The sequence below is a fragment of the Macaca fascicularis genome, chromosome 15 (genome assembly GCF_037993035.2).
Source record: "Macaca fascicularis isolate 582-1 chromosome 15, T2T-MFA8v1.1".
Taxonomy (NCBI): Eukaryota; Metazoa; Chordata; class Mammalia; order Primates; family Cercopithecidae; genus Macaca; species Macaca fascicularis.
Genome location: NC_088389.1, coordinates 48,664,388 through 48,692,278, shown reverse-complemented (window position 1 = coordinate 48,692,278; position 27,891 = coordinate 48,664,388). Strand labels below are relative to the sequence as shown.

At 44.1% G+C, this 27,891-nt stretch overlaps 1 protein-coding gene across 13 annotated transcripts in view; it reads right to left on the bottom strand.

Annotated features, from left to right (window-relative positions):
* PTPN3 (protein tyrosine phosphatase non-receptor type 3) overlaps nucleotides 1–27,891 on the bottom strand; it is a 123,421-nt gene that overhangs the window by 48,627 nt on the left and 46,903 nt on the right. For 7 of the 13 annotated variants that reach the window (XM_045373599.3, XM_045373600.3, XM_074016859.1 and 4 more), the window contains 7 exons: nucleotides 24,860–24,904; nucleotides 21,273–21,325; nucleotides 14,166–14,286; nucleotides 12,938–13,025; nucleotides 9,332–9,420; nucleotides 4,726–4,789; nucleotides 3,080–3,252 (listed from right to left, as the gene is read on the bottom strand). In XM_045373599.3, coding sequence (XP_045229534.1) covers nucleotides 3,080–3,252; nucleotides 4,726–4,789; nucleotides 9,332–9,420; nucleotides 12,938–13,025; nucleotides 14,166–14,286; nucleotides 21,273–21,325; nucleotides 24,860–24,904 — 633 coding nt within the window. Of the gene's footprint in view, nucleotides 1–3,079; nucleotides 3,253–4,725; nucleotides 4,790–9,331; nucleotides 9,421–12,937; nucleotides 13,026–13,293; nucleotides 13,406–14,165; nucleotides 14,287–21,272; nucleotides 21,326–24,859; nucleotides 24,941–27,891 lie in introns of those variants that run through there. The other 6 variants (XM_074016861.1, XM_074016865.1, XM_074016860.1 and 3 more) reach the window with 3 other exon arrangements.

Below are 27,891 nucleotides of genomic sequence, written 5' to 3'. Positions count from 1 at the left end.
TGACATCAACCAACCAACCAACAAAACAAAACAGAACAAAGAACAAACAAAAGAACGTAAACAATATGAAACGCCCTGTAGCACATCATGTACTAATTCACATGAAGAAATGCTGTTGTCACCCTGACCAAATGCTCACAACAGCATCACTGGGAGACTCTTTCCTCTGAGGCAGGCCTACATCAGAAACCACACTGCCAGTGATGAAGAGCACAGGATCAAAACAAGGGGAGCAAGCTGCCCGACTCCAAGGTTTAATGTGTCATGGGTTATTAATAGGGACTCTGAAAAAAAAGTGTTCCATTGTCCTATAAGCTTGGAAAATAACCCAACAAATTTCTTTTTATGTGGAACCTTTCAGAAAGCCCGATAAGCAGATGTGTAGCTGTATCTCTAGGGGCTGGGCAAGTCATGTGACCCTTCTAAGCCTCAGTTTCCTCATCTGTAAAATGGAGGTAATGAGACTTGAAATTCACCAGTATGCTGAAGCTGGCATAGGTAGTAAAAGAACTGCTGACTTGTCCTCCCAAGCCATCCTCCCAACCCAAATGATCCCCTGTGGCAGATTAAAGATGACTGAAGTTCTTTGAGTCTTGCATCTGGGTTGGCTTGTGACTGCTTTCAGCAACAGAGTCGCTGTGCCAGTGCCAGGTCTCACCCTTAAGAAGGCTGAATGGTTCTGCCTTTGGCTCCTGGAACCCTGAGTGTCCATGTAAGAAATTCAACTACCCTTCTGGAGCATCCAGATGGGGATGCTAAGGAGTCCAGGTGAGTCCAGCCTTCCAACCATTCCATCCAGACACCAGGTATGCAAGAAAAGTTATCTTGGATCCTCTGGCCACATTCACGGAGAAATCCCAATCTATACCACACAGAGTAGAAGAGGCATCTAGCCAAGCCCTTCTGGGATTCCTGACTCACAAAATCATGAGATATAATAGAATGGGTGTTGCTTTCAGTCACCAAAATAGGGGTATTTTCTTGTGCCACAATATAAGACCAGAACCCAGCCCTGCTGGCATTGGATGCATGCAGATGACAAAGCTTTGCAGATGAAGAAATAGAAGCAACAAATTAAAGCTCAAGTGACAGAGGCAGGATTTGAACCCAGGCAGCTCAGCAACAGAGGGCATGCTTTCAATTGCCTCCCCATTCCTTCTCTCATCTGGCCTGAGGATCAGGTCCAATCTAAGTCAATGATATAATCCAATAAGTTATTTTCATGGCTTGTTCAACAGTAGAGCTACTGAATGTATAAAAATACTAACCAGTATTATAAGAGCTAAAAACTTAATATATTCGCTGTTGGTTCATCAGAAGCTGAGAGAGAGCATTTAGCACCATAAATAATATCACTGATACTAAAAAAAAGTTAGCTACTTATTCAGTCTACAAGTTCCCTAATGATTATCAATGTATTAGGAAAGTAACTGGAACAGTCTGATGCAGTTCCACATATCAGATAGATAATGGCTCAGACATGGGTCTCATTTTTAGTAATAGCCACATCAACAACAAATCACGAAAACAATTTTGAAAAACCAACAAATGATTTAGAAATTATGGCTGGGCACAGTGGCTCACGCCTGTTGTCCCAGCACTTTGGGAGGCCGAGGCAGGCGAACCACCTGAGGTCAGGAGTTCGAGACCAGCCTGCCTAATGTGGTGAAACCCCATCTCTACCAAAAATGCAAAAATCAGCTGGGCGTGGTGGTGGGCACCTGTAATTCCAGCTACTTGGGAGGCTGAGGTAGGAGAATTCCTTGAACCCAGGAGGCAGGTTGCAGTGAGCTATCATGCCACTGCACTCCAGCCTGGGCGACAGAGTGAGACTGTCTCAAAAAAAAAAAAAAAAAACAAAAAAAACCCAAGTAAGAATAGGCTGGGCACAGTGGCTCATGCCTGTAATCCCAGAACTTTGGGAGGCCGAGGTGGGTGGATCACCTGAGGTCAGGAGTTCGAGACCAGGCTGGTCAACATGGTGAAACCCTGTCTCTACTAAAAGTACAAAAATCAGCCAGGCATGGTAGTGTGCTCCTGTAATCCTAGCTACTTGGGAGGCTGAGGCAAAAGAATCGCTTGAACCCGGGAGGTGGAGGTTGCAGGGAGCCAAGATGGCACCACTGCACTCCAGCCTGGGTGACAGAGTAAGACTCCATTTCAAAAAAAAAAAGAAAAAAGAAATTATAAGAATAAATTGATAATTTATGCTACCTCTTATACTTAGAGGGTAGTCTTAGAGCAAAGAAAACAAAAATACAAACTGCATGGTTATTTCATTTAGAGAATAAATTTATCGTAATTAAAATTTTTAAATGTATGTATGAATTATATATATAAATTTATATCCATTTCTTTTATTGTACTAGACATTTAGAGACTAAATTTTAATCTAAATTAGAATTTAAAAATGTATGTATTATATATATTTATACATAAATATCTATAAATTTACATCCATTTCTTTTCCTGTACTAGTCATTAAATATTTTGAATATCATTCCTGTGGATAATAGTACCTATCTCACAGGAGAGTTGTAAGAGTCAAATATAATTATGTGCTCAGCACAAAGTAAATGCCCAGTAATTATCAACTGTGATTACCACTGTTATTTTGTAATTATTATAGGCAACATATCCCAAAGTCACCTGACTCTGGAAATGTTTTTCTATTCCTTTATTCATTTTTATAGAGCATCTTATGGAATTAATGTTCTGTGGGAGAGGCTGGCTTGGTGGCATCAGGCTGGGATAGCCCAATATGCTGGCACCAGGAGACACACAGAGCCACTGCTCCATTTCCTTTATTATGTCATATTGCAGGGTACAGCTGCCATCTGACTGCTTGGAAGTGCTGAGTTCATAGAGTTGAGGGGAGAGAAACAAACGCTGGGAACACGAGATGTCCCTCAGACACTGCTGACCCCAGGAGACTTTTAGTCATGGTTCAGAGACCCAATGTCTGGGGCCCCTGGGCTATAGGTTTCCTCCTCTGCCCAATAATGTTCTCTATTCACTGGTGAACAGGATGCATTTACATCTCAGCCTAATGTGGATACAGTCTTTACAGCACACTCACTTTTTGGTGTTCCGAGAGCCCATAGTCCAGTACTGAGACAGAACATTCTTTTCCTGAGGTAGTAGCTTCTTTGCCTGAAAGAACGTATGGTGCTCAACACAGGATTTCCACAAGTTTTTGCAAGATCGGTAATTCAGCATGTTGAAGGCCACAATATGTTCCCTGGATTCAGCCTGGGAGGAAAAACAGTCAAGATTTCACCCACACAGACATAGGAGCAGGGACTTGCAAGCATTTAACCCACATTGGTGAAATGAGGTAAGATGCAACAGACAGCAGAAAACTGGTTTCAAAATGCCTTGGCCACAAACCAGTGTTACTGGAATATTCAAGAGCATGATTTGTTAACCATCTTTATGAATATGGTAATAGAGATGACCAGGATCTATTCTTTGTCATCATCTGTGCTCCTCCACGAATGCTTTTATTTCAAATCTGTTTACATTTCTAGGCTGGATGTATTTGGAGCAACCAGATAAAAATCGTCTGATACACTCCTTTTAAATTTTAGCTCTGGGAACATCTCTCTCCTGAAGGAATACTCTTTCATCTATCAGACAACAGCAAGTTTATAACATTTTGGGTTTTTCTCTATTTGCTTTCCACAAAGCACAGAGTTGAATCCAGTGCTCATATATAATAATCATTTTAATCATTTGCTTTGCCTGCATTCTGCATGAGTTTAGGTTTTCTGTTTTCATGTTCAATTGCCATCTTATGCATTTTTGTGCCACCCTGAATCTTGCACTGGGGGGGCCAGGAGACCCAGATTCCAGTCCTAGTTGCTCTGAGCTTTTGTGTCCTCGTTCCTAAGAGTTCACTGCTCTGTGAGGTCATTTTAAGCACATATTACCTTTGAAAAATTGGGAAATGGACACAGTGACAGTAAGTGAAAATCATGCAGCATAAAAAGATGGAGTGTAGTGTTGTGGAAAGACCAGGTGTCTCGGATTCGTAATGATCTGGTTCAAATTCCAGCTCCCCCGACTCACTAGCTGTGGGAGCCTCAGTTTCCTCACCTCTAAGTTCCACATCTCTGTATGGATGACCAAATGGACAGTGCCACGGACTTTGCTTATGAGACACGCACACCTACCAAGCCATCGTGCAGTTTCAACACATCATGGGAGGGAACTGACCTTGCTGACATTCGCTGCTACTTTGCGGTGGGCTCTCTGCCAGGTGCTTTGACCAATGCTCTTTTATTAAATCTTCACAATTCCCTAAGAAGTGGGCATTATAGCATTTCTGGAAACAAGGTAACTTAGGCTAGGGAACGTTAAGTAACCTGTCTAGCTGGTAAGTGGAAGAGCCAGAATCTGAAACCACTGTCTCTGACTCCAAAACAAGCTAAGCAGAATTATACAGACAATCACTGGGTCCTGTAGACTCTGGCCCCACAATGGCATGCTCTTTCTTCCCTGTTATATACATGGCAAACTGCCTTCAACCCTTAAAGAACTAAAAGCAGAAGTGACTTAAAAACACAAGTGGGGCAAAGTGGTGCATGTTTCTAGTCCCAGCTACGTGGGAGGCTGAGGCAGGAGGATCCTCTGAGCCCAGTTTGGGCAACACAGAGAGACCCTGTCTCTAACCACACACATACATACGCACAAAACAAAGCAAGCACGGACATAACTACTCACCTGTTTCTGTCGCTGATGTATAAAGAACTTTTTCCTTTTGAAAGAAATTTTGAGAATGTTCACCCTTCAAAAAATAAAACAAAACACAAACAAAGCACATCAGGGATCGGCCAGGTTGAAGCTGATGCCTCTCAATGCATGTCCTTTATTCCATGATCCCAGTGAGTGGGGGCTCTTGGCTGCCTAGAGTTTACTTCTCTGTAGAAATGATGGCAGCCCCATTGCCGCAGGCTAACACCAAGTAGCTGACTGAAGCTGAGCACTGCATAAGGGCCACTGGATTATGATGTAGCTTTTAAATAACAAGAAACATGGGCCATGTGCTCTCTTTGCTATAAGCTGCTTTTGTGGCATTGCAGCTCTGCGTGAGCTGGTATATACATGGGGAAGACAGCTGAGAGCAGCATGGAGCAGCTGAAAGAGGACAGACCTGGTCCGAACCCCAGCTCTATTACTTAACAGCCACGTGTCAAGTAGCCTACTTAACATTTGCAAGATAACAGAATTTAGTCACCATTAACTGAACATTTTTTATATACTAGGCTGCTACTAAGAGCTTTATAAACATCCCCTCAGTGAAGCCCTGCAACAATCCTGAAAAGTACATATTGCTATACCCAGTTTTCAGATGAGGAAACTGAGGCTCAGAGACATAACCAAAGTGCTCAAGATCACTCAACTAGAAATTCCTGGAGCCAAGACCTGCACCCAGGTCTCAGCTGACTCTGAAGCCTGTGCTCTTAAGCTCTCCACTGTGAAGTCTTCCCAACAGTGGTGAAAACTCTGCCCTTCTCAGAGAGCGGCCCTGTGAGGATTTAAGCAGAGTAGGAATGTCAAGTCCCTACCTTGACACACAGTAGGCCTGCAATGCTTGTTCCTTTAATTAAAAACATAACTTTTAAAATAAATTTACAGTTGACCCTTGATCAACAAAGGTTTGAACTATGTGGGGTCCACTACCTGGGGGACTCTTTTTAACCAAACATGGACAGAAAATGCAGTATTTGCAGGATGCGAAACCCACATATACAAAGGGCTGGCTTTTCATATACACGAGTTCTGCGGAGCCAAGTGTGTGACAAGTCTGTGCAGATTTTGGTAACTATAAGTGGTCTTGGAACCCCAAGTACACCAAGGGTTAACTATCATTCATTTATGAAAAACTTCTGCAATCCATACAAAGGGTGCATATTTCCCTGCTGGAATCTTCACTTCTGAAATACTTTTGGGGAAATGAAGGAATTTTACTATTTTCTAGGATAATATGAAGACCTTGGTAGAGCATTCTAGAATGGAGAGGCTGTGTAGGTAAAAAGAAAGTTGAACTATTCATGGGACATTCCCCCAGAAGGATCAGCAATATACTTCTATTACATATGAAATACTACCTAATACACATCTATTTTCAACAATCTGTTGGTAGATGTAACCGTGAAGTAAATTTTTTTGGGTGACTGCAGGTTAATAGTCTAAGGATAAGAAGGGTGTTTGGGCTCACCCCTTTTAGAGAGACTCTTTCTAGTGTGTGTTACTGCTCTGCCATCTCCCTGAAGTCTGGGGAGTCTCCTCACGATTCTTCTCTGCCAATTGGCAGATGCAAAAATTCCTGTTCTGCAGAACGAGTCGGAAGAACCAACTCCCTTTTGAGTTCTCACATTGCTTTGTCTGGTCCATGGGAATCTGCGGACCTCTTACTCCCCCCAACCTTGGCTTCATATACAGGGGTAGGAAGGCCTAGCAGGCCTCCTATGGTTCCTAGGGCTCCAGCTCAGCATCCCTTTCCCATGCTGACCCCAATTTCCCAACCTGACAGCTCTCTCCCTGAGCTGTCAAATCTCATTATGTACAGACATGAACTCTCTCGTTTCCAGGCTTGGGGCCTCAGGGGGGCTCCCTACTGCCCTTCACTCATTCATAAGAAACACACACACACACACACACACACACACACACACACACACACACACACACACAGAGAGCACACACACACACACACACACACACAGAGAGCACACACACACACACACACACACACACACACACACACACACACACAGAGAGCCTAGGATGTACAAAGTCCTATGGCAGGTCCTGGGGACAGAGGGAAGAAGACATGGAGCCACTGCCATCCAGAGGCTTATAATCCAGTGAGGGAGACAGGTACCACATAAAGAATGATGCATAGAAGTAAATCACTGTAACTATGAGCACTGCAAGCACTGCATGCAGGAATGCCTAGAGTCTCATAAGAGCACTAAGAACTGAGCCTGTAGACTCCTATGGCCTGTGAAGCCCTCCATGACCTGGCCCCTCTCCTGCCGCTCCCCAGGCCCATGGCCAGCTCCAGCCTGGCCTGCCCCAGCTACTCCTAACTCACTAGCTGGGTTCTCTCTCGTCTCTGGACCTATATACCCTGCCCCTTCTTCTCTAGAATTTTCCTTGGGCCAAAGCTCAGCTGGTATTCGGATCCTGGTGAGTGCCCTTCCCTGCATGCTCAGGGCCCTTCTTAGGTCCTGCCCCTCTTGGGCATTTGCCCATGCACCTCCCTTGTCACCCTGGGGTCACCATCTGGTGCTGGCTTCCCCACTGGTCTCTGAGGTTTGCACTGGAGGCAGGGGCCAGGCCTTGACAGGAGATGGCTTGATGTTGAAGGCTGAGGGAGGCTTCAGCAGATCTGTGGGTGAGCCCAGGGGTTGAAGAGTCCCTGCAGGCTCTGCCAAAAAGGTTTCTGTTCACAAACCTGCTTCTCCTGACCAAGTCTCCCACTTCTCTCTCCTGCAGTGACCCTGTGGGACTCACATCTGCTCCACAATGTGAGGGTTCAGCCCTTGTCTGTGGGCCCTTAGGAGGTTTGGCCACAGTTAAGCTGGACCCAGGGGGCTTTAGGCCCGTGGCACCTGGAGGAAGCCCCCAGCATTGGAGGGGCTCGGTGCAGAAAAATGAGCCCTGTGCCCACTGTGCCCTCTGCTTAGCCTGATCTTAGTCCTGAGTGGGCCAGAGAGCTGCCTGGGCACACCCCAGCCCACCAAGCAGGCTGTAGTTTCTTGCTTCCTCTGAGGGGCTTCTCACAGAGAGGAGGTGAATGACAGATGGAGAGAAGGCCTTGCTATCTGTTACACTGATTTTTGTGTCAAATTGAACAGGGCTGTCATAGTTTTTGGTTTTGGAAAATAGATATATTGAAACTTAACTGAACAGCGTCTACAAGTATGTATCCTACTTAAGCATTTTCCTACAAATACCATTTTTAGTGTTGAAAAAAAAGTCCAGGCTCTGGAGCTGGACTCTGATGTGAGTTTCAACTACTCTGATTATTAGCTGTGTGACTCTGGACAGGTTCTTACTTAACTTCTTTGTACCTCTGTTTCCTCCTCTGTGAAAATGGGGATAATAACCTATATAGGCCTATTTCCAGTTTAAAGGAGATAAATCAAAGAAAACACACAGTAACAGGACTTGGACACAGTAAGCATGCAATAAGAATTACTGCTATTAATAATTTTGTTATATATTATATAATTACATATTTATGTGTAATATACATTATTGTTATATATAATAGAGTATATAACAATGGAGTATTATATTATTAACTCATTAATATTATATATATTATTACATAATACTCCATAATTTTACTTAAGTTACTTACAGGTTTTTTTCCTGTTATAAATAATGCTGTGATGAACATCTTTGTGTTTGAAATGAAACACATTTTCATTTCAATGAAATGAATTTCTATGTTCCCAAGCTGGGGAGCAGATTTAGACGTCAAAGGTCAAACTCTGTGTGGCACATACCTGGCACCAAATCTTCTCTTATCCCCATTTTCTAACTTCCTTCCTTGCTGCCACTGTTTTGCCAAAACTCCATGTTTCTTCCCTGTTTGTCCTTTTCCATCTGCATCTCCTGCCATCTGCGGTACTCACTCTCCTCTACCTTCCTGGCGATGCGTGCCATGCCCATTCCTTGTACCATCATGCTATCATTATGTAGATGGTATTATTTTGGTGGTGTTTCCCCTAAAAAAGCTCCCTGTTGCCTGGCACATTAAACTCAAACTTCTCTCCAAAATTCAGTTCCACTCACGAGTAATGCGGGACAGGCTGGCCTACAGGTCTCTTCTCACCAGGCCTGTGAGCTCAGAGGGCAAGCACTCAGTTGTACATGTTTTTGGGTTCCTTTAGAGTTTAGAACAGAGCTGGACACTTGGTAAAGGTCCAATTAATAACCGAGGATCAGAACTGAAACTATGGTTTCTGCCCAGAGAAAGCTCTTCTCTGAATTCTGACCAATGCACTACCCGGAAAAAATTCCTTAATGCCAAGGCCTGCCTGTGCCATTTTATCTACCAGGTTTCCAGAGTATCCCAAACCACAGGGTGAGTTGGGGGAGGGGAATGCTAATGAAAACCAAACTCAAATTTTCCTAAGTACTAAATCTGGATCAAATTTAGAGGTGAGAGGTTAAAACTCGGGGGGGCGGGGGCGGGAAATCTCTACCCTGTCTCTAGAAATAAAACGTTTAGAACGGGAGGTAACATTACTTTTGTTCGGCATATTTTTAAAGCATGATTCAGAAAATAATGAGAACTGTTTGCACTTACCAAGGATAGAAACTTGTGCAAATGTATTTTCGGTACACAGCAATGCCCGCGGAAGCAATTCCAATCATTAGGTCTAAATTGTGCAGATCCTGTAAAAAGGAAGATCTCAGATCCACAGAGTGTTACAGTCATGCTTATGCCCTCTGGTGACTTTAAAGCACCCACGCTGTTATAAATAGTAATACGTTTAGGTTCCAAACGGGAAAATGCTCTGAAAACAGGCAAAAAGCCCCACTTAACAGATACTGATCCAAGCACTAAGTACTAAATTCTTCTAAAATGAACACAGCCTGTCAAGCAACATGTGGGTGCCACTGGTCTAGAAAGTTACCAAATAAGCCCACTCATTCCATGGAATCATTTAAATGAACACTCAAGCTTTAAATTTTCAACAATCAGCACTAAATCAGAAAGGCCTCGCCCCTTTGCAAAGCTTTTTACAAATCTCAATTTCCATTACTGTAAAGGCTTTAGCTATTATGAAATGATGATGAAAATGTTTAAGTTTAGAACTGCTGATTCTAAATCTACTTAAGAAATAAATGCTGGCTGGGTGAGGTGGCTCACGCCTATAATCCCAGCACTTTATGAGGCCAAGGAGGGTGGATCCCTTGAGCCCAGGAGTTTGAGGCCAACCTGGGCAACACGGCGAAACCCTGTCTCTACAAAACAACACAAAAAATTAGCTGGGTGTGGTAGCACATGCCTGTAGTCCCAGCTACTCAGGAGGCTGAGGTGGGAGGACTGCTTGAGCCTGCAAAGCTGAGGCTGCAGTGAGCCATGATTGTGCCACCATGCTGCAGCCTAGGCAGCAGAGGGAGACCCTGTTTAAGAAAAAAAAAAAGTTGCTTCTAAATCCAATGTATCCAACATTTATACAAGCCTAAGTGCTGGGCATTGCTGTGGACAGTGAGGATACAGAAGACACAGCCACTACAAGCTGTTTTAAATCTGTTTGAGAACAAGGTGAGTACAAATAAAACTTAAAAACAAAATAGTTCCTCTTCTTGAGTCATTTACTTTCTTGTTTTCCCAATCAGATACTTGGTTTTTGTTTGTTTGGCTTTTCTCTGAGAGATAGTGTTTCGCTTTGATGCCCAGGCTAGAGGGCAGTGGTGCAAACATGGCTCACTGCAGCCTCAACCTCCTGGGCTCAAGTGATCCTCCAGCCTTAGCTTCCCAAGTAGCTGAGACTACAGGCATGTGCCACCACGCCCAGCTAATTTTTTATTTTTTGTAGAGATGGGGTCACACTATGCTGCCTAGGCTGGTCTTGAACTCCTGGGCTTAAGGATCCTCCTGCCTTGGCCTCCCAAAATGCTGGGATTAAAGGCGTGTGCCACTGTGCCTGGCCCACATACTAGTAATTATAAAGAAAGGGCACAGTTTGAGTCAGTTACAACTGAGTGTGAACCTTCAGTCTGGCACCTACTAGCTGTATTACTTTGGGCTCCTGAGACTCAGTTTTTCTTCTTGTACAATAAAGATGATAGAACCCACCTCAAAGGGCCCAAATGAGAGAAGATAAAAACCTAGAAGGGGGCTTGGCATGTGGAGCTTCTAGAAGAGAGTTCGGCATGTGGAAGGCATAAGAAACGTCCATTCCCCTTTGCCGTGGGCCAGATCATTTGTGAACCGCAATGTGAACATGGATTTAGAGAAACTGGACAAACGAAACAGTGCTGATATGGTGGAAAGTCCAGAGAGTACTCACTTTCAGTACCCAACAGAAATCACACGCTTACAACAAAACCAAATTTGATTGATGAAGGATAGAATTGCATTTAAATGTGATACTTGAGATCACAACAGAGGGAGTATGAAGCAGGTGTGACAGAACAAATTAGCAAAGGAAATCAAAATTGAGTGAACAAGGAAATAAATGAATGGTTTGGGTGGGCCAAAGACCAGGTCTCAAATCTCCTAATCCTGTGGTCTTTCAGCATGCATCTCAACCCCTCCAGCACAGTTACTGTCCACTCAACTCCCAGGCCCAACCCCACATTTCCCAGCTCCCCTTGCAGAGGGCAGAGCCCGGTGACTAGTTCTGGCCACTGTGCTCTGAGCAGGAGGAATGTATGTCTCTTTTGGGCTGAAGCATTTAAGAGCTGGTGTGTAACCCTGCAGCTTCCTGTTCCCTTGTGACAAACATGGAGGCCACATGGGAAGATAGCCATGACATGGAAGCAGCCTCGACTGCCGAGTGATTGCAGTGGATGGGGTCGGGGGCTGCCCTAGAAGACTCCTGGACTCAATGCAAGCTTTGAATTACTGAAAGATAAACCTTGTGATATGAAGCTATGGAGATTTAGGGGTTTTTAGTTCATGTAGAACAGCCTAGCATGACCAAACCCCCTCTGATACCTTGGGGGTCTTAGCTACGCAGGTATCATCTGGCCTCACAGCCCTTGAGGGTCATTTCACTGACAGTTCTTGGGGTGGGAGAGCACAGCTCAACTCAGGCAGATATGAAGTCCTACTTCACCAACAACTAAAGTTCTCTGAAACATTCTATCTAAGATAAAATATTATTTGCAAATGGAATAAAAATGAATGGTCAAGTCCCAAAGCTGGTATTTTGTAAGATCATTTTCCTTCCTTATTTCCTATATCACAACTTGCCTACCTCACAGGACTGTAAAGGGACCGAAGTGAAACAAAAATAAAGTGTTTCTATAAACTATGAAAATACATAGATTTAAAATTTGATCATTTACTCAATCTCTATGAGCCTCAGTTTTCTCATCTATAAAACAGGGATAACTAGAATGTCGATTTCACAAGGTTTCTGTGATCCCATATGAGACCTTATGGTCTCATATGAAAGCATCTAGATAAAGGCTAGTATTTAGTAGGTGCTCAATTAATATTTGCTTCCTTTTGGATATGATATGAGCCAATCAGGTAGAAAACGTATGTCACTGCTGAAAGGTCAGATGCTAATTAGACAGTGAGGGGTCATGTGCTGAAGCTACAACTTGTGTGCTGTGTGACCTCGGTTAAGTCCCTCAGTATCAGTTTCTCCATCTGTAAAATGGGGTTAATGATAATACACAGAACTCATGGTATTACTGCAGGAAATAATCCACTGGTGCATAGAAATTGCTTGGCAGATGACAGATGTTAGTAAATCCTGTTAAAACAGCCACAACTAATTTCAAATATTTATTGATTTTCACAATCAAACCACCATAATCTTTAAAAAAAAAAAAAAAACTATCATATTTGAGTAACTAGCTCCAATTTGGGCAGCACTTGAGATTAAGTAGAAATCTTGGCCCCTTAAACTGTCACTTGAAAAATGAATTTATACCTATTTTTTTGCCTGTTAAAACCATAATATAAAATGGTCTTACAAAAATTACCAGTTTCTAAGCCCCTAATCTCTCAAAAGGAAAGTCTTCAAGTACAAAAGCAAACATTAAAAAAAAGCAATTGGACAAATGACCAACAAAAAATTCAGTATTACTTAATAAACCTTCCAAATATCTTTTTTAAAGTCCTGTTACAATGAAAAAGAAATAGTTTCATCAAAGAAGTTTTCAAAGTCTCAGAGATTAAAATAAAAACATAATGTTTGATCCAAGACATAACAAGAATACATACCCTACCACTGTGCAGTTCTACTCCATAGAAGTCGAGGGTCCGCGCTATGTTGATATAGCAGGATTCTGCTTCTGATTGTTTTAGCCCACTACAGAAGAAAAGACAAAAAGCAGAGTTCATCCAATAAATAGAGGGCATTATCTCCAATTTTAAAAAATCTACAACATTTGATACTATTTCTGTAAGGTTATTTAAATGCCTTATGTTATCAATCTTAAGCAATCTAATACTAAATTCTACTAAAGCAAGTTTTTCTTCTTATCCATTGAATTTGACTCCCTCTAACCATCTCGTTTTTAAATTAAATAACACTTCCTTTAGTGGGCTCTCAATATTCAGACGTAGAAGACTGTTACCTTTCAGAATCCCTGCCCTAATTATTCCAAGTTGCTAATTCGTAGGGAATCTTTAGGTCTCTCTGCCTTTATCTCTTCTTTTGGCAGTGGCCTCAAACTTTCAAACGCCACTGGCCCCGTACTATTTTAGGACATTGACTTCTGCCCTGGGAGTAATTCTGGGAGAGAGGTTTGGCAGTGCTTTCTTAAAAGGACGCTTGGTTGCCTGGCCTTTGTTTTTATGGCTTTCCCAAGAAGAAAGCAGCCCCTTGAGAGCTGGCCTTCTTGGTCAGGGTGGCCTTTATTTGACCCGGACTGAACAGCTGCTGCTGTAGCTTTAAGTGAAACGAGGAAGGGGAAGAGCAGCCAGAATTGGGTATATGTGTTGGAGCTGAGGCTCGCAACAAATATGCAGGGGCAACTGCAGAAGACTCATGCTCCTCACTTGGACGCAGAGCACTTTTCACAAACTGAACACAGGAGACTGGTCAGCACTGCACGTCTATCTGTCTGTCTGTTTAACAAGACCTGAAGGAACAGCTTGTTTTATCAAATGTGGTAAACTGCTAAGAGGTTTACCTTGGTACAGTCCATTGGTGGGGCAATCAGATTTCAAAATGGGCATTTCCTTCAGGAATTTACTGATTTCAATGACATCCTGAAAAGGATGCAGCAGCCATCACCCTAAACTCTTACTGGATTTTACACTTTACAGAAATGCTAGTTATGCCAAATATATCTGCCACCATACCAGCTCAAAGGTTCAAAAACCCCCGACATCTTGAAAGAGGATTCATGCACAAAAGAAAGAGGTTGCATCAAACACAAAGGGATATGATGTCTGAAAATACCCGACCCAAGTTCCCAAAGTAGGCCACCCCAGCCCCCCTCACCTGTGCTGCTCATGCAGAGATTCGACTTTTGTTAAAAAGTCATCATTTTGATCGGGTATAAACTGACTATCGGAAAGATAGCCTGGATGATGTACGGAAGAATTATAGTCTCCAAAATGAGCTATCAAGACAGAATAAGGGGAAAATCATAATTAGTTTTGCCTTTTTAATATGGTCTGTATTTATAAGCATCTACAGCATCACCAGAATAACATTAATTGGAAATACCTTTCCGTAAGTTCTGCACCACACGAACTGAAGCTTCTCACTAGCTCCAGACTCCACACTTATCTGAGCCTTCACTATGGGCTAAGATACTATTACACATGATCCAATCAAATTCTCATTCTTCCCAAGGACACAGAGGGAGAAAATTGGGAGATGGTGTTTGAACCTAGGCCCTGTTCTAATCCCATACCTCTTCCATATACTGTGGTCAGCACAGCAGTTTGCACTCATGTCACTGGATAGAGAACCCATAAAGAAAATGCCACAATTCGTATGCCACGCCCGGTGCAGGCTTTCTCTGCCATACCCCAAGGTTACCATAACACTGGACCAATCTGCTCTAAAAACTGGGTGTAGGCAGAAGGGAGGCCATGCAGACCTGACCACTCTCTGCATCCCGACCCATCACCTGGGATTCAGGGAGATGTGGAAGAAAGGGGACCAGGGTATGCTCAGGGGCCACAGGAACAAGGGGTGGGAGTGAGTGGGGATGAATGGTCAGGGCTCAGGCAGCAGCAAAGTTCCTAGGGAGAAAGACACATTCTAAGGGGAGTCAAGATATGAAGAGAGATTCTGGGGCTATCAGGGGAATCATATTAGGGACCTGCAGGTGCAGAGGGAAAAGGAAGGGTGACTTCGAGACTAGCCCCTTGGCCAAATGGTACTGCTTCCTTGAGACCCTTGACTGTTGTCTGCCAACGTGAATTGAATTGTTGATGCCTATGATGTGATGGGCATTCTTGAGAGTTGTGCAGTGCTCAACCTGTACAAGTGTCCATGGCTACCCCAAGGACTCAAACCATTTGGGTGTCTGGAACATTGAGGAAACTGGAAAAAAGGCTGGCACCAGGTGAAGAGCCAAGGACCAGGCTTATGGGACCTGAGGACATCCATTTCCTTTCTCCACAAAGTTTTCCCATTTGTCTAAAAACAGAAGAAGATAATCTCTAGCTCGAATGGGGCAACTGATCTCGTATTCCATTGTCTTGACAAACAAACAAACAAAAGCTTCTACTTCATCTTTAAAAAAAAAAAAAAAACTAGCCCTGATCTTTCCAAATATTTTAATGAATTCCTTCCTGTAGCTGGCCGCAATGCCAGGAGGCTTCTGAGGATTCTCAATTCAACACCAAAGATTTCCAAATCAAATAACTCCTTCTCTGCTACAAGGGCAGAGTATGGGAAAGATATGGTGATACTTTGTAGCCAATCTCAAAAGGGAAGTGGGTGAGACAGGCGGCTGTTTGGGTGAATTTCATCACAAAGTTGAAAGGGCAATGCGGCTGGTCGTGGTAGCTCATGCCTGTAATCCTAGCACTTTGGGAGGCCAAGGCGGGTGGATCACCGGCGGTCAGGGGTTTGAGACCAGCCTAGCTAACATGGTGAAATCCCGTCTGTAATATAAATACAAAAATCAGCCAGGTATGGTGACGCATGCCTGTAATCCCAGCTACTTGGGAGGCTGAGGCATGAGAATCGCTTGAACCCGGAAGGCGGAGGTTGCAGTGAACCGAGACTGCGCCACTGTATTCCAGCCTGGGTGACAGAGCCACACTCTGTTTCAAAAAAAAAAAAAAAAAAAAAAAAAAGGGCAGATGCAAAGGTTATGTCTCACTCAGTCTTGCTCACCTAACCGCCCTCACACCACAGGGCTGCTCTTTGAGATCCACACCATAACGAAGGGATCTGTTTCCTTCCTACACTGTGCCTCAAATGCTGGGAGTGGGTCAGACTCACCTTTAGGGCCCAGCATCAGGCATGGCACACAGTAGGTGCTCAGAAATTTGGGTGCTCAGAACTGATCTGTATAGAGGCTGATGCAAAGTTCAATTCTGGAAGGGGAAAAGGGCAGAGAGCCAAGTGACCAATGCATGCAGACTTGGTCAAGGTTAGACCAGAGGCTGTTAAGGTCAGTCAAATGTGGCCAAGTTGTGGAAAGAAACATCAAGGCTATGTGGCTGGTAAGTTTGTGCTGGGTTAAGCGCACATAGTGTGTTCACATGAAATCACTTAAATGCCCTGACACAGCATGCCCAATGAGGAAAAGTGCTAGAAAGCATTAGAATCACTTCCTTCAAAGTCCTCATGTTAAGAGTGAAGAAATTGAGGTCTGGAAAGGAAAAGAGATCTCTAGGACAGGGTCAAGATCAGAACTCAGGTGATCTGAACCCCAGTTAGAGATCCTACCACCCCACCAGCCTGCCTACCAGGCCTGTGAGCCGCTGCTGGTCATTTGATGACAGCAGTCATGTCCCCAAAGGCCAACAAAATGCTGTAAATGACTTTCCTGAGTCTTAAGGTGGAGTCCTATGAACCTTTACTTGGTTGGTTTCATTGGCTGATGGAGATCCTCCTGGATCCCAATAAGGTTACCCATCATACCAGTTAACAGTCCCATCCCTGGTATCATTCTGCAAACATGAACAGCAAGGTTCTCTCTTTAGGCAAGTTGCTGACAAACGTTCTGAACTTCGAACACAACCAATGAGCCTCCCTGTGGGGTGGTTTTCCCTTTAAATCCTAAACGGCTACTCTGTGCAAAGCTCTGTGCTAACCACTAGGGGGAAACAAAGTTAAACAGTGATAAACAAACATATGCAAAACACAGGGCGGTTTCACATCGATTTCAATGACATCATCCCACTTGATACTCATGATAACCCTGTCATATAGGCAAGGCTTTTTATCCTCACTAAACAGATAAGGAAACAGACTCAAAGGGGCCTGTCACAGTTGCTCAGCTGCTAATTTGGAGGCTAGACTCTGACCACTGTCCCTACTCTTACCTACTTACTATACTATATGCTCCAAACTCCTAAGTAATCCATTTTCCTATCTGTAAGAAAGCAACACATACAAAAGTTAATTATAGCAAACAAAAAAGGAAGTGCTTATGTGGGAAATACCTTGTCTTTTTAAGTTCCATGCTTTCTTCTGGTTGACAGTATTTTATGTTTTGCAGCACAGAGAGGGTATATCCCAGGTTCCAACGTACAGCATTTCAAGCTGCCCAGCTGTTGTACTGGGAAGGTCTTTTACCTGCTATTCATCCACCTCCAATCTGATCTTAGAGACGGTTCTCAGGGGTCATTCCTAGGATGTTTTCCCAGATGCTCTCCCCCCATCCCCAAGCAGGATGAAGTGCATCCCTGGTGGCCATCTCCACCGCTAGTATTATCCACATCTGCCTCCCTACAGGCTGTAGACTCCTTGGGGAGAGCAATGTGTTTTATCCATCTGTGCACCCTGAGGCTGGTGCAGACCTCTGTGTGGCAGAGGTGCAGGGAACATTCTGGAATAAACATAAATTTCCAAAAAATATACTTTATACTTTGAGCCTCATAAAGCCTTGACAGGCCATTAACAATTTTTCACCATTGTGTATTTTCGGGTACTTTACCTGCAGATCACGGTTTTTTGTTTTTTTTGTTTTTTTTTTTTTTTTTTAGAGATGGGGTTGCTCTGTTGCTCAGGCTGACGTGCAGTGGCACGATTGTGGCTCACTGCAGCCTCTAATTCCTGGGCTCAAGAAATCCTCCCACCTCAGCGTCTTGAGTAGCTGGGATTACAGGTGCAAACCACTGTGCTGGACTTTATATTAGATGCCTCTCTTGGAAGAATTTAGCAGAATATATCATAAAATGTAGGCATAACTTTTGATCCAGTAATTTCATATACAATAATTAATTTTTTTTTGAGACAGAGTCTCGCTCTGTTGCCCAGGTTGGAGTGCAGTGGTGCAATTATGGCTCACTGCAGCCTCGACCTCCAGGGCTCAAATAATCCTCTCCCCTCAGCCTCCCTAGTAGCTTGAACAACAGGGGTGTACCACCACACCTGGCTAATTTTTGTATATTTTGTAGAGACACGGTTCCACCGTGTTGCCCAGGCTGGTCTCAAACTCCTGGGCTCAAGCAATCTGCCTGCCTCAGCCTCCCAAAGTGCTGAGATTACAGGCGTGAACCACCATGCCTGGTGCAAGTATTAATCTTAAAGAAATGTATGCTCTGCAATATATATATTTATTGAGGGTGGAGGGATAAAAGCTTATACTTAAAACTGCTTGCCTGATAAGCCATGATTCTATTAGCTTGATAGTAATGTTAATATTTCTACTGAAGCCAGTTTGTACTTTTTAGGTGCCCACAACTTCGTTAGCCCCCATTCTATCGGTTCTTTGCAGAAGGGAATCTGACTACTGAAGCCTGGCATAGAATTATTTGGTTCTTAAATTTTACTCTAAATAGAATTTACTGTTTACAATAAGCAATTCCCTGACAGCTTTCTTCTGGGCAGATAATGAAAATACAGTAAGAGCTAACACTTGCCACGTGCCATGCACTATTCTAAGAGTTTTACATACAGTAACTCATTTCATCTTCACTACAACCATTGAAGGAGACACTTATTATCCTCATGTGTCAGGTCATGAAACTGAGGTCTGGAGAAGCTCAAAGTCAGGCAGGTACAAGTAGAAAAGGCAAGACCTACATATATGGCTCCAGTCCAATTCTCAATGACTCGGCCAGGGATGGTCCAATAATAAAGAATTTTTAGTTACAGATCACCTTCACATTTCTGCTTAATTTGAACCAAGTAGCCATATTGAGAGCTGTCTTAAACCACTTGTTACCTCAATTTCACAGGTGAGAAAACCAAGATTTGGAGAGGCAATCCCACATAACTGGTTACCAGAGACATTAGAATTTTTTTTTTTTTTTTTTTTTTTTGAGACAGGGTCTCACTCTGTCACAAAGGCTGGAGTGCAGTGGCATGATTATGGCTCACTGCAGCCTCAACCTCTGGGGCTCAATAGATACTCCTCCCTCAGTCTCCCTAGTAGCTGGGACTACAGGCACTGTACCACCACACTCAGCTAATTTTTCTATTTTTTGTAGAGATGGGGTTTCACAGTGTTGCCCATGCTGGTTTCGACATCCTGGGACTAAGTGATCCTCCTGCCTCAGCCTTAGAAAGTATGAGGACTACAAGTGCACGCCACCATGCCCAGCTAATTCTTTAGTTTTCACAGAGACAGGGTCCTACCATAATACCCAGGCTGGTCTCAAACTCCGGGTTTCAAGGGATCCTCCCGTCTCAGCCTCCCAAAGTACTGGGATTACATGCGTGGGCCACAACACCTGGCCAGGGATGCCAGGATTTAAATTGAATGTGCCTATATTCTAGTTAGTGCTCCTGCCTCATAAACCTGAAGCTCAGGCCGTGAACACCAAACTCGCTCTGAGATATGGGGAAGCTCAGTCTCCTCAGCTGATTGACCTGGCAGAGACACAGTTCACAAGGTCTAGAGATCATAAGAATACAAGCTGACTGGTGACCATGCCACTTCCCATATGGATGTGACATGGCCAGGCCTGTCCCAGGCATATTGTAGGGAGAAGGGAAGGTTCAAATCCACCCAGGCCCATTCACCTGTCTTCATTTTCCCACTAGGGGAAGAGGAGATGCAGGATCAATGGAGAGACTAACTCTGGGTCTCGTCTTACTCGTGAATAGGATCACAGGTGGTCATCTTTGATGTCCCCTGCCCTCCACTTCCTGGTTCCATGTAGATGGGTGGGTAAGCTGCAGGTCCAGCCACCTTGCTCTTCACCTCCCTCACTTCTGTTCTTTGCTGGTAGGGAAGTAGGCAGACCTAGGGCCACCTCAGCAGTCCTGGTCAGCCTTCTCTTGCTATTTTGCCCGTTCTGAGACCAGAGCAGAGTGTGTAGTTCAACCAGTGCCTGCTCTCAGACCTGACCATCTTGCTGCCTTAACTGTCTACCACACAGTAGGTCAACAGAGTAACAGGCCAAGATGGTTTGGGCTTATGGGAAGGTACAGATTTCTTAGGTCTTGAGCTGCAAACAGCTCTACCTGAGTACTATGCTGATGAACTGTATTGCTACTATCAAGTGACATTTTGCTCTCATCTGGTTCTTTTCATTATGCCTACCCAGCATCTACACGCAGGACGTGGAAGGGAATATGCCCTTGATGAAGTTTTGCTGACTGAACGAGCGGATTCCTACTCCAGTTTAAACCAGCCTTGAAGAAAATTCCATTTGGACTTTCTATCCAATATGGTAGCCACTAGCCACATGTGGTTAGTCCAAACTGAGATGTATTGTCAGTGTAAAATCCAGACTGATTTTCAAAGACTTAGTATAAAAAAAAGAATGTAAAATATCTTGCTAATAACTTTTTACATTAAGGTAAAATGCTAATATTTTGAATATATTGCATTAAATAAAACATAAAAAACCTCCTGTTTCGTTTTACCCTTTTTAATGAGGGTACTAGAAAACTTAAGAGTTACATATATGACTCACATGATATTTCTATTGAATAGCCCTGGTATAGATCAATATACAATCCATTAGCTATATTGAAACTCTAAAAAGAAATTCATAAGATCCCAGCAGTGTTTTAGAGTAGCACCAAACAAGCAGCAGGGGTGACTTCTAGCAAATTCCTTAACCTAGCTGGGTCTAGGTTTCCATGTGTATAAGAGATGACTGATACAAGTATTTGTCCCACTGGGATTTGTATGAAGATCAGATCAAATGCCTGAGCAAAGGTTCTGGAAAATGCAATGTGCAACAGCTGTCTACTGTCTGACGGGCTCCCTTGGAGAAAACTTCACACCACAGCTCATTCACTCCTTTCGCCTTAACCACCTTCCTTAATCCAACATCCCCATGATACCGGAGAGTGCCAGTCTGGGTAAAAGCAGGACTATCTGGACAGCCAGAGATATGCTGTCCAGCAGGATTCTTGGGGAAGAGGGACTTGGTCAAGCAGGAGGAACCAATGACTTTCTCCATACACTGATCAGAACAATCTGCCCATCCGTGAAATGCTCCCTTTGTGACTTACATTGTACGGCATAGGACGCTAGAACCACTGCTGAGTTAAGAGGGCAGGTTAACCTGTCAGAAGAAAAACATATTAGCGAAGTCACAAGAACCAACAACAGCCTGAAACATTCACAGATCATGGGTAGTAAGCAGCACATGTCTTTCTTTGCTTTGATCAACCATTACAAAAGAACATGAATTGTAACAAATGCAACTTTATGAGACAAATCAATCTCGGACAGTAAAGGTAAATGTAACACACTAAAAAATTTTTAAAATAAAACCTTTGCATGTTTAAAATAATAGCCATCACAAATACCATGAAGCTAAAGGTCTAATGATGGCCAGCGCTTTGGCTGGTCAAGAAGGGTCAGGCTCGTATCTCTAAGAGGAAAAAAAAAGTGAAAAAATTATACTCTGAGATCAATGAGCAGCCTTCAAATCTTTCTAGTAAAGACCGGAGACTCATCATAGGGCTCTCTAACTAAATTCCTAAGTTCTAATGACCCTTTGGTTCTTGATTACCCTCTTTCTAAAATAGTAACATCCTCTTAGGAGGGACCAGTAGAAAAGTATTTTGAATTTTAAAACCTGCAATTCCTTAATTAAATTAACTAATTATATGACTTCGGATTCCTTTATCTATTTACCCTCCTGAAGATCTACAGAGTTCAGTGATCTGTCTGTCTCTCAGTCTTCGTGCCATTCACTAGTAATCATGGACTTGGGTTGGTCTTGTTCTCCTTTCCTCTTAAACTTACTGCTTTTCCAGGTGCCCTGTTTCTGCCAATGACTCTACCTCTGTCTTAGGCATATTTTGAATCCTCTGATTGCTTCCTTTTCTTTTCTGCATTCAACTGCAGACTCCACGGCCTGCCCAGGAGCTCACCAGCAGACCTGGAGCAGGGGTCACTGCTGGGCAGAACAGGTTAGGAGAGGGCTTGCAGGGTGGGGAGATCTCTGTTAAACGGAGGAATCTTTAACAGCAACACTGGGAGCCCGCGAGACTTTAAAAACATTCTTCCAAGCAACCCAGTGGGAAGTGGAGAACACAGTTTCTATGGCAGCCCATGAAGTACCCAAGATGGGAATCACTCCTCCTTTCTGATAATGTGGCCCTCCAGGGGTTCCACTTCCTGTCCACTGTGCTGTGTGCTGGTTCTGCAGCTGCATACGAAGACGACTTTCCCTATCTGAGGGGTCCCCATCATTCCTCAAGTGACGCTGTGTTCCTGCTGGGACTTGCAAATAATCTCCCCAAGGTTACAGATGCGGCCAAGGGATCTCACCATCTGTTTGTTCATCTGGAGATCTAGAGAGCCCGTGGGTAGGACAGGCAGAAACAGGATGAGTATCAGCTCTTTGCTCTCCTAACAAGATGGGGTTCGATTAAATCTAAGCCAGTGTCGTTGCTGGAGAAAGAGCAGGTAAATAGGATTTGAGGAACAACTTAGAAAAGAGGCAGAGGAGGTTCCCTCTAGACGGAAGAAGCAATCCTATGAAGAAGTCAGAAAGAAAAACATTTCCAAAGAATGGTGTTCCAAATACATACTAGGGAACACCAGAAGCCTCTGTTCTGCTCTCAACTCGGCTGCGTGTCCTAAACACATCCCTTTCCTTCACTCTGGGCTTCGGGGTCTCCACCTGCTGAGTGAAGGGCTTGGACGAGATCAACCATCTTGGAAAGAAGGAGATGATACCTTGAGTGCCGGCTACCATGGACAGCTCAAACAAGTCGGGACAACTTGACACTTAGGAAAAGTGCTCAGTATGTTCCACTGGGCCTGTCAAAAGACCCACAGTTACAAATAGCCTGATCCACATCGGAGAAGCGTTCGGTAGCAGAGACCCTCTCCTCAGAGAGGTGGTAAGGACCTGACAAGGGCCAGACATCTAAGCCAGGATGTGGGCCTCAACAGATTTGCCCTGACTCACATGGAGATAACAAGGGGCATTTTGTTTGGAGAAGAAAAACTGAAGACAACCCATTTCCAGTATTTGGAGAGTTAGACTAAAAGCTCCTGAGGAGGCAAAGCCCTGACCTTATTTGGCCAGCACAGTTCAGTGCCTGTCTCATAAAAGGGGACTGCAAACTTTCGGTGGAAAAGACTGTGTGTGCAGAAGAGAAGGACAGAATGGGCTTCCACAGCTGCTAAGGACAGCGTGGACCCAGGAGAGGGGTTGGTAATTTCAACCTCAAGTTACCCTAAAATGTAAAAATGCTGCCTCATGAAAGGGTGAGCTCCCCCTCACTGGGGGTGATCAAGCAGAAGGCCAAAGACCTGCAGATTGTGCTGGGGAAGTGAATCATTCCTACCTTGAATGGGAGGATGAGCTAAGTGATGAGAATTCTATAATTCTATGACTGCTCAACAGTCAACAGGCTCTGGAAATCCTTTCCTCAAGGTGTCTCTTGTTTCTATCTTTCCACCTCCTCTCCCCACAAACTTCACTGCCATGCCCCCAGGTCTCTGGCCTGGATGCTAAAACAGCTTCCTTGAAGGCTGTCCATTCCCTTCCATCCAGCCTGAAACACCCCTGGCCTCTTTCAGTCTTCCCTTGTGCACACTGATACTATCTTTGTGGATATGGCCACATCCGTCCTGCTTAAAAACCTTCAACAGTTCTCTTCTGCCTGCTAGATGTAAGATGCCCGCCTACACAGGACACGAACAGCCCTCTCTATTCTCCTGTAAGCTCTCAGCATGTGGTTTCCAAGTGGGGCTGTCGGGGGTGGGGTGTCTTCTCACTGCCCAGGGAAATCCACCTCCTCGCTTCTCTACCCAACCCAATTCTGGCTCATCCCAGCAATCTACAAAGACTTTTCTAGCTCACACCAGCAGGGGCTCCTGAAGTCTTATGACAACTGTGGTCTCCACTGCCCATATTGGTTCTAATTGTTTCCTAATTGTTTCATGGGATATGGTCTCATTTCCCCAGTGAGACTCCAACTCCCTCACGGTACAGCACACTGCTAGCCTCTGAAGACCCTCCTCCCCAGGGCTAAACTCACAGGGGTTGGGGGCGCGGTGAAGAGATTGGGAATAAGCTGTGCTCTTCCCACCAGTTTACCTGCTGCAGTTTCTTCCCTAAGTCAAGAAAACGAGGTAGCTCAGGGACCACTGGCTTGGAATTTCCTCTCCCTTCTAGTCACTGAGATGGTCTTGGTAACACAAGAAGCACTGAATGATAGGCAGATGAGCAAAAAGCTTCCCAGAGAGAAAATGAGTCATCCGTGGGTACCAAGGGGCTCAGAAGTGGACCTAAATTAGGCCCGATCTGCCTTCCTGAATGAAGCCCATTGTACATTCTGGGTCTCCTCCTCCCTTTAAAATTTCTCAGGTCTTTACCAGAAACATAGCTGCATCCTTTATTGGATGTTATTCCAACCGAAATAACATGAAACAAAGTTATCAATCCTTAGCCTCTCTAAGCCAAGACTGAGGTATAATAAAAACAGATGTCCAAAGCCTAATGCTGTACAGGATGCTTTCCACATCCACTCCGTTTAGATTTGATATTGTTACCAGAAATAAACACTCATTAGATTAAAACCAGGAATTTTGCTAGCCTAACAGGAAAAGAAAAATGTAAAATTCTCATTACCTTCCTTCACAAATATCCATCTTCAGTTGTAAGAAATACAAGTGCCTATGAAACAATTGTTTTCATTAATTCATACTCAAACTGAAATAAGCAAAAAAAAAAAAAAAAAAAAAAGAAAGAAAGTTTGATGAGTCAAAGACAAGAGCTGCACATGTGAAAGATACATAAAAATACGGTTTTGGTCCAAGGTATCAGGTGCTACCTTACGCTCTGCGAAGCTGCCCTGTCATTACTCATGGCTCATGTTGATACCCTACGTCTTGACTGGTGGGGGCAATTTTCTGCCAGCACAGGCTGTCCTATGAAGAGCTGAGCAGGGATGAATGGGGTGGAAACAGCCCACCAAAGATGGGCTGGTACTGTGGGTTCCACTGTCAGTGAGCGCCCCTGCCCTCGAGGACCAGAAACCACAGGTGCTCTGCGCAGGCAGTGCCCACACACCGGCAGGGCCACTGTTCTGAACACCGTGCCGGGATCCATCCACCCAAGCTCCATCTGCATGAAGTTGCTAAAAGGAGGGGAGTCTGGGAAGACACCTCCTTGGCTGGGGTACAGACCCCCAGCTGAGCATTCTCCTGTGTCCCAGGAACTGTGGGTGCATCAGCAAAAGCATAAACATCAGTCAACTAGAAGTTTCCAAGACCTCCAAGCTGAATTCTGCACTCATCTCTGGGCAACCAGCAAATGTAACTTCCAAACTCCAGACCTGTTTTGTGCGCAAGTCGTGGCAGGCCCCTCGGCCTGTGATTTGCTCCTCTGCCTGGGGAGCGGGGAAAGGAGGCCGTCGGCAGCATTGCGCAGGTCAGGAAGCGCCCTAGGGAGACTTCTATTTAGGGATGCGGCATACGTGTGACACTTGGCCACTAGCTCCCATGCTTTTATAAATCCCCATTCAAACGGGATAGACATTCCAGTGTCTGGCCAAGATGACAAAAGGGAAATCTCTTGAAATCTAATATAGACAGGGCAGAAGCGCACAGGGGCAGGAGAGAAATAATTTTGACAATTTAAACAAATCAGTTTCATTATTCCTTCAAATTTATAAAGGTCAGGGAACTGGCTTGAGATGGGAATGCTTCAAACAGTATTAAAGCCTTCTATGTGCACAGTTCTGGGCTGTGTACCTGGTACCACTTTGTAACTTTCCCTCTTATCTCAGCCTCATAACTCTGTAAGGTAGGTACTGCTATCTCCATTTTTACAGATGACAAAATCGAAGCTCAGATAGGATATGTGAGGTCAGTGTGTCTTTTTTTTTTTTTTTTTTTTTTTTTTTTTTTTTTTTTGAGACGGAGTCTGGCTCTGTCGCCCGGGCTAGAGTGCAGTGGCCGGATCTCAGCTCACTGCAAGCTCCGCCCCCCGGGTTTACGCCATTCTCCTGCCTCAGCCTCCAGAGTAGCTAGGACTACAGGCAGGCGCCCGCCGCCTCGCCCGGCTAGTTTTTTATATTTTTTAGTAGAGACGGGGTTTCACCGTGTTCGCCAGGATGGTCTCGATCTCCTGACCTAGTGATCCGCCCGTCTCGGCCTCCCAAAGTGCTGGGATTACAGGCTTGAGCCACCGCGCCCGGCCCAGTGTGTCTTATTTTAACCTGGATGATCATGTTATTTAAAAAACTCACTATGCTACAAATTTCTTATATGTTTAATGGCTAAAAAGCTTAGGATCCATGTCGTAACTCTGATATTATTACTCTGATTATAACTAACTACCCACAATGTATTGAACACCTGGCCTTGAGAGACAGTATAACATACATTTGCTGATTCACACCTATTTGGTATTGGAATCTCCATCTTTTCCACCTAGGAGAACATCATTTCTTTCTAGTTTGTTTCTATGTTTATCCAAGCTGACATTCAACCAGAATTAAGTGTTCTCTCCTCCTACAGTGCTACTGAGAGAAAAAAAGAGAAAGGAGAGTTATAGATAAACCAATGGTGAATCTGGGCTTTCACTGACAAGCTCAGCTAATCAGTATGTCTTCCTAGGGATATAAATGAGAAGATAAACGTGGAGATCACCACTCACCAAATGCTGCCTTGTCATATATTGAGCAAAGTTTCTGAGTCAACCCCGTGGCATCATACACAAAGAAACCAGAATAGTGGAACCCGACCCAAGTTTGGGAGACTTCCTAGGAATCTTGAAGGAGCCTAGTTTTGAGATTGCCAGAATATAAAATTTTGCAAAGAATGATCTAAATTTATCAGAAATAGCAGCTGTGGAGGCTCACAATGAAGAAGACATTTATTTAACAATTAGAATATAGGATAGTTCTTTAGAAGAGATGCTTGGGATGCCTAACTTCAGAAATGTAATGACCTCTCTTGTGGGTACCCTACCCATGACCTCAACTTCAGAAAAATGTAATGACCTCTCTGCCTAGATCCCTAACAAACAAAAACGAACAGATACCACCTCTATACACCTTCTTTGACTTTTGAGAGCTAAAATTTCCTTCAGAGGGAATTTCCTTAAACAGGAACTACAAAGCTGGGGTAAGATATTATGTGCCAGGAATACAGGTAAAATCTTTTAAGTTTTTTTTTTTTTTTTTAAGCATATGAATTAATGGTAGAAGCCTGGTCCAAGATAAGACGATCTGGCAGCTGGGCGTGGTGGTGTGTGCCTATAATCCTAGCTACTCAGGAGGCTGAGGGAAGATCCTTTGAGCCCAGGAGTTTGAGGCCAGTCTGGGCAACATAGTAAGACCCTGTTTCAAAAATATATATATATATCTGGCAGCGCTGGTGGCCCACCAGCTCTGTAAGAGTTATGGGGGTGGCTCCCACCATGGCTCCTGTTGCATTAAGAGAAATCTGGTGCCGAAATCCCAGAAGGTCATAGTTACATTCTACTCCACAATGGGATACCACCCTTCTTAAGATGGAAGGTGGGGATGGGGGGTGCCGGTTATGAACCAGTGAATTTTAGAAGAGACACACACACTGTTTATTCCTCATTGTGCACTAAAATCTGCCTCCCTGTAGCCTCCACCCACTGGCCACAATTCTATGACCCTGCACATC